Source organism: Myxocyprinus asiaticus, chromosome 31 (assembly GCF_019703515.2).
Source record: "Myxocyprinus asiaticus isolate MX2 ecotype Aquarium Trade chromosome 31, UBuf_Myxa_2, whole genome shotgun sequence".
Lineage (NCBI taxonomy): Eukaryota > Metazoa > Chordata > Actinopteri > Cypriniformes > Catostomidae > Myxocyprinus > Myxocyprinus asiaticus.
Window position 1 is genome coordinate 15,133,433 of NC_059374.1, and position 7,774 is coordinate 15,141,206.

The 7,774-nt window shown below is 37.9% G+C and overlaps 1 protein-coding gene across 3 annotated transcripts in view; it reads left to right on the forward strand.

The window, feature by feature from the left end:
• Positions 1–2,435, forward strand: part of prkd2 (protein kinase D2) — a 66,527-nt gene extending 64,092 nt beyond the window's left edge. For all 3 annotated transcript variants that reach the window (XM_051665081.1, XM_051665082.1, XM_051665083.1), the window contains one exon: positions 1,177–2,435. In XM_051665081.1, the coding sequence (XP_051521041.1) occupies positions 1,177–1,401 (225 nt within the window). In that variant the 3' untranslated portion in view covers positions 1,402–2,435. The remainder of the gene's footprint in view (positions 1–1,176) is intronic.
• The last annotated feature ends 5,339 nt before the right edge of the window (positions 2,436–7,774 follow it).

Genomic DNA, 7,774 nt, shown 5'->3' on the forward strand with positions numbered 1-7,774 from the left:
ACGCGCGCACACACACACACACACACACACACACACACACACGCACACACATCAGAATATGCGTATCAAGGTTAAAGTTTACATGCTTACAGATTTTGCCTAAATTAGGCCATCACTCAATAGAGGCTTGCTAGTTTGGTACGCAGTGTTGATTGTAGTTTCTGATAAACTTATATCCCTCATAAATTAAAGAAACATATTTGTTTGTTCATTTTGACAATACTTGCAACTTTGGTTTAAATTAATTAAAAATACAAAGTGACTATACATTATACCATATATAGTACTATATAGTACAGTAATATGTACTGTTAACACTTTACAATAAGGTTGTATTCGTTAACATACATAGTTAGCTACATTAGTTAACATGAACTAAATGTTAACAATACTTCAACAGAATTCATTAGTCTTGGTTAATGTTAATTACTACATATACTAATAAATTTTTTTGCATTAAAAGTTGTATGTTTACATTAAAGCAATATGTACTAACATGAAAAACAATTAATTCAAGTATTTTGATAAATTTACATTATCCAAGATTAATAAATGCTGTGAAAAATCATTGTTCTTTGTTATTTTATGATACATAATGCATTTACTAATGTTAACATATAGAACCGTATTGTAAAGTGTTACCTATATACTATCAAAATACTATATACTATACATTCTATTTATTACTGTTATACTATTGAAGTAGTATAGTATAAAAATGCTATTATACTCCAACATTATAATTGTAACATACAGTTTATATTATATTTTTAAAGTACAGGTAAATTTTGTCAAACTGTTAGAATGGTAAGTCATTAATTATAGGCCTATAGCATCTGTCTTTGACCTTGATTGAATATAGACTATTATATTCTTAGGAATAATTGAAAATAGCTCCATAATGACAGAACATTAAAAGCTCCACATTACAGACAAAACATAAATGTACAAAACAACCCCTAAGAAGACAAAATTCAAGTATGGATTTGCTGTAAAAGAGCTTTTTATGTTTGAGAAGCAAATGACATCAAGTACAAATGAGCATCCTAAGTAAAGCGCTTTTAGACACCACAAGCAAAATTAATTGTCATTAGCTGTGGCACCCTCCTGTCTTTGTCGTCTCCTTATTTACTCTCTCTCCCCCTCACCGTCCCCTCTCCCCGTCCACTGTTGTAGGACTATCAGACCTGGCTGGACCTCCGAGAGCTGGAGTCAAAGCTTGGGGAGCGTTACATAACACACGAGAGCGATGACAGCCGCTGGCAACAGTATGCCCGTGACCACACCCTGCCCTACCCACCCCACCTAGTGCCGCCACCACCAGCCTCAGACGACGATGAACAGGAAGGTGCGGAGGATGCAGATTTGCAGGGGCTAACGGAGCGTGTTAGCATCCTTTAAGAAGAGGAGGACGACGACGATGAGAGGAATACGGAGTGCCTGCTATGACATTAAGAATTGTTAGCGCGCCAAGAACGTAGAATGGATGTAGTTATGCAGCCCTTAATTCAGGATGGGGTCGGACCCCTTTTCCTATCCATCAGCAGGCCCTCTGACCTTTGACCTTCCCCAACCAGAACATGGCATGAACTGGGATGCCAAGATTTTAAAGTGGGGGAAGAACTGTTTTGGACCCTAGCACTGGCCTTGACGCAGACACAAAGTCATATTGTTGACTTCAAGTTTCAAAACAATTCAAAACGAGTGTATCAGTTGCGATACAAAATGCAGAGAGAAATATGATCTGTATAGTGGCTGGAAATCGCTGTTTTTATTTTCCTTTTTAATTTCTTGCAATGGTATTTACATTTATGCATTTGGTGGACGCTTTTATCCAAAGTGACTTGCAGTGCATCCAAGCTACACTTTTTATAAGGCCATGCATTCCCTGGGAATCGAACCCATTACTTTGGTGTGCCAGCTCCATGCTCAACCAGTTAAGCTACAGGAACATTGGATGAAACCCCCTTAAGTTTCTTTTCCACCATATAATTTGGTGAGCTTGTTGGTTAGCAGTATCATTTGCCCTGCAGGTGTACGGTGGACTGTGGCTTTATCTCTGAGAATAGCATCATCTTAAAAGGACCGATAAGCCTTATCACCCTACGCTGTCTGAAAGACAAACTGAGTGCACAAAGACTGTCTACAGTAGACTGTTGTCAGACCAGCTGCTATTGGCAATGGGTGAAATGTCTATTTCAACTGATTTTGGTTATTCTAGTGGAGCTGTTCTGATAAGGTATGTATTTGTACTCCTAACTGACCCTAGACCTGAGCATTAGGCTGCATGTTACTGAGAATTAGGTTTGCTTGAGACTTATTGCTATGAAGGACAATTTTGTACACATGTAACCATAGAAATGATTATGTAGTTTAACAGAAGGTAATATTATAAGTATAATAAAGATGGTAAAGCAGAAATCTGTGTTACTGAATCAACTTGAGTCATGATTTTTCTGAGAGCTTGCACACTTTCACACAAATGGCATGGATAAATCTGTATCCAATACATGTGCTTGATTAATCCTCATTAGCACTTCCTCACCAGAAGTGTATGGGGCAAGGCTAATTTTTTAAATAGGATTTAAAAGCCGACATGTACAGTTCATATTTTTAAAGCGCATATAAATTCTTCCATTCCAAATTTTTTACTTTATCTGTAAAGTTCATTTTTTCTTTTAGTTGTGGGATTACTGTTTTAGGTGGATGAACTTCTGGTTATGTGTTAAAACAGGGGTTCACAACAGGGGCGTTCAATGGATGCCAGGGGGCGCTGAGAGCAAATTAGTAGAGAGGGGGATGTTAGGTTACAAATGGGGGTGTTTATCAGTCATAATATCAAATCTATCATCAAGTTCCTCTTTGCATTATAACATTAATCTAGACTTGGAGTACATTAGTTGGTTCTCCATTATACGGGTTGGTGCACATTTGTATCATTTGCGCAATTCATCTGATTTTGAAGTCTAGCGACGCATCTGAAGTATCTGGTTTAGCAGCCTCAAATATACAGGTGGAGGCACAACCTCAGGTAGTGCACTTGTATGGCTCTGTAGATGGATATATCTCAATGCACAGAGCAGCGTGAGTGCAAAGTACACTATATTGCCAAAAGTATTCGCTCACCCATCCAAATAATTGAATTCAGGTGTTCCAATCACTTCCATGGCCACAGGTGTATAAAATGAAGCACCTAGGCATGCAGACTGCTTCTACAAACATTTGTGAAAGAATGGGCCGCTCTCAGGAGCTCAGTGAATTCCAGCATGGTACTGTGATAGGGTGCCACCTGTGCAACAAGTCCAGTCGTGAAATTTCCTCACTACTAAATATTCCACAGTCAACTGTCAGTGGTCTTATAACAAAGTGGAAGCGATTGGGAATGACAGCAACTCAGCCACGAAGCGGTAGGCCATGTAAAATGACAGCGGATGCTGAGGCGCATAGTGCGCAGAGGTCGCCAACTTTCTGCAGAGTCAATCGCTACAGACCTCCAAAGTTCATGTGGCCTTCAGATTAGCTCAAGAACAGTGCGTAGAGAGCTTCATGGAATGGGTTTCAATGGCCGAGCAGCTGCATCCAAGCCATACATCACCAAGTGCAATGCAAAGCGTCGGATGCAGTGGTGTAAAGCACGCCGCCACTGGACTCTAGAGCAGTGGAGACGCGTTCTCTGGAGTGGCAATCTGATGGACGAGTCTGGGTTTGGCGGTTGCCAGGAGAACGGTACTTGTCTGACTGCATTGTGCCAACTGTGAAGTTTGGTGGAGGGGGGATTATGGTGTGGGGTTGTTTTTCAGGAGCTGGGCTTGGCCCCTTAGTTCCAGTGAAAGGAACTCTGAATGCTTCAGCATACCAAGAGATTTTGGACAATTCCATGCTCCCAACTTTGTGGGAACAGTTTGGGGATGGCCCCTTCCTGTTCCAACATGACTGCGCAACAGTGCACAAAGCAATGTCCATAAAGACATGGATGAGCGAGTTTGGTGTGGAAGAACTTGACTGGCCTGCACAGAGTCCTGACCTCAACCCGATAGAGCACCTATGGGATGAATTGGAGCGAAGACTGCGAGCCAGGCCTTCTCGTCCAACATCAGTGTCTGACCTCACAAATGCCCTTCTGGAAGAATGGTCAAAAATTCCCATAAACACACTCCTAAACCTTGTGAAAAGCCTTCCCAGAAGAGTTGAAGCTGCTGTAGCTGCAAAGGGTGGGCCGACGTCATATTAAACCCTATGGATTAAGAATGGGATGTCACTTAAGTTCATATGCGTCTAAAGGCAGATGAGCGAATACTTTTGGCAATATAGTGTATGTGCGTTGCTACTCACAGACCAGTCTCGAGCTCTTAAACACGCAACGCCTATGGGAACCAGTGAGAAGCATGGCGGAAACCATTTGAATTTGGCACAGAATTCTACATCACCACTCTTGAATTTACTATAGTAACACTAACTGTACTTTAGGGAGAAATAGATTGATAATAAATATCATATCACTACTTCAGCGCTATTAAATTTGTCATAGGCTACATTAAGGGAGTGAGGGAATATAATTGTTACAACTTATAAATATTTATATTTTGTATTTATTGTTTTTACATGTGTTTAGAGTAGGTTTACTGTTTATAATTACAAAAATGCCATAGTTTGTTTAATAGAAATCATGTTACATCTAACCATGGTAGTTAAGAAGATCCATGCTTCCATGTGCTTGCTTACTATGGTCTACAAATACCATTGTTAAAACTATACAAAAGTAATAATTAATGAATAAATAAAAAATTTCAAAAGGGCAAATGCAAAATACACTATTTTTATAAAGATGAAATAGAAATGTGTAAATCCTAAAAAATAGGTTAAAATATTTTTGTTTGAGTGTAAGAAAAAATAACTGGTTTACTTTTTATAGATGTTATAGATAACCTTACTGTTGTTGATACGAGTACATTTACATCTGCATCCAACTCAAAATCAATGCTGTAATGTAGAATGAGCATTTCAGTGGGACAAAATATGCAATATTATTGGTCTTTTCACTTATTTTGGAAATATATGAACAATATCACTTATTATTAGTTTCTGTCTTCGCATTTTCATTTGATGGGCCCCAGATATAGCCCTCTGTCTGCTTGAATTGGGGCTGGTAGGGGGCGTTCATCAAAAAAAGGTTGAGAACCACTGTGTTACAACAAAATGGAGTGGGTGGAGTTAGATAAATTTTCCTTGCATCCTAATGTACATTGTGCAAAAGTTACCATGTTTATCAAATTTACATGTCCATGACAGAAGTTGAAATACTGAATATGATTTTGCACAGATGAGGTTAGTAAGTGATTTTATCACTTTAGTCTGATGTTAACATGTATAATGTTTAAGTCTTCAATTTAACGCTTATGCCCTGTAGTTATGGATATCCTAAGGAATTTAACAATTCTGATTCTTCTGAATGATTTCGGTTCCTTAACGGTTCCATTAATGATTTTTTTTAGTGCTTTTGAGTAAGAAATATTTGGAAATAAATGCAGTTCAGTCATGAAAACTCTCATAAAGATTTAGTATGTTAATGTGGGTATGACATATTGATAGGTCTGCGTGGACTAGATCTGCTAACGCTGCTGATGCAGAGAAATTATGGAGACTTGCTACTGCTAGAAAATACACATACATATAGAGTTAGCATGTGGTCATGCTGCTGCTGCACAATTAGACAAAAACAAGACATGCTGCATCGAGCATGAATTACATGCTGCTGCACAAATAGACATGAAAAAAACAATACCAATGTAGCAGATCTACACAAGTGGAGGTGGGTTTCAGAGAAAACTCTTGCAGCGCTCTGCAGCGAAACCAGCTTATTTGCAAAATTGAGCCATTTAAATGTTAGACAGTGAGAGATGCAATCTGACTGGCTTACAGATAAGAAGTCAAAGAACCTGTCAGCTTGCACCACATAGAGTTGCATGGCTGAACTTTGGTAATTTCTTATTGCATTTTCTGCCCTCAGCAGCCTGTTGACAAATGATGAGCTAATTTCAGATTTCAAAAGAGCAGATATAAATCATAAATAAATACAATTCTTGCCAAATGCATGTTTACATATTGAATTTTTTGTGTTTTACACTTTTTAATGGAATAAATCCAATCCAATAATTGATCCTAACTATATATTAAATACAAATTTGAAATAAACAAAAAATTTGATGTATTTTATTAATACATATTTATTTATTTATTTATTTTTTATAAAATTCCACTTTAACTACAGTACATTGTCATATGAACAACCAATCAGGATCCACAATGCCTGAAATCTCACAAGTTTTAAGTACAACATAATAACACATAACACAGTAGCAGTTATTTCATTTCAAGTTGGACGTGAAATTCGTTACATGCACGCCAGTAAGGTTGAGTCAGCAACTGCTGATTACTGATCAGTTACACTGATGTGTAGGTGTTTTTGATTAACCAAAAAAAGCATAATTTAAATTCATTTAAACCATCTGATCTCAGTTCAGGAGACTCTGTGCTGTCAGTAAAGAGCTAAACTTTCGCCACACGGAGTCATGTTACAAAACAACATGGCACCAACCACAGCAGAGTTTGTCTTTGGGGGAAACGCTAACAAAACTACATTTGGTAAGAAACCTAATTAAGTTTTTACATTAAAACCTGTTTGAGCCAAAAGATTAGGGTCTCTAGTTTCATCCAATATGCCATTTTTAAAATATGAGCGATTTATTGCGAAACACCACACTGCTAAACACATTGTGCACTAATGTGTTACAAACTTCTTCCATATAAGAATTATGGAGGCCACTGTGCTCTTGGGAAACTTCAATGCATCCAAACATTTTTGTAGCCTTCCCCAGATCTGTGCCTCGACACAATCCTGACTCTGAGCACTGCAGGCAGTTCCTTTGACCTCATGGCTTGGTTTTTACTCTGATATGCATTTTCAGCTGTGAGACCTTATATAGACAGGTGTGTGCCTTTCTAAATCACGTCCAATCAATTGAACTTGCCACAGGTGGACTCCAATCTTTGCCACAGGTGGACTCCAGTCAAAGTGTAGAAACATCTCAAAGATGATCCAGAGAAATGGGATGCACCTGAGCTAAATTTCAAGTGTCATAGCAAAGGATCTTAATACTTATGTCAATGTGATATTTCAGTTTTTCTTTTTAATAAATTTTCAAAGTTATCAAAAATATTTTTTTTTCTTTGTCATTATGGGGTATGGAGTGTAGACTGATGTGAAAAAGTTGTGCTCAAAAGTTTGCATACCCTGGCAGAAATTGTGAAATTTTGGCATTGATTTTGAAAATATGACTGATCATGCCTTTTATTTAAGGATAGTGATCCTATGAAGCCATTTATTATCACATAGTTGTTTGGCTCCTTTTTAAATCATAATGATAACAGAAATCACTCAAATGGCCCTGATCAAAAGTTTACATACCCTTGAATGTTTGGCCTTGTTACACACACAAGGTGACACACACAGGTTTAAATGGCAATTAAAGGTTAATTTCCCACACCTGTGGCTTTTTAAATTGCAATTAGTTTCTGTGTATAAATAGTCAATGAGTTTGTTAGCTCTCACGTGGATGCACTGAGCAGGCTAGATACTGAGCCATGGCGAGCAGAAAAGAATTGTCAAAAGACCTGCGTAACAAGGTAATGGAACTTTATAAAGAAGGAAAAGAATATAAAAAGATATCCAAAGCCTTGAAAATGCCAGTCAGTACTGTTCAATCACTTATTAAGA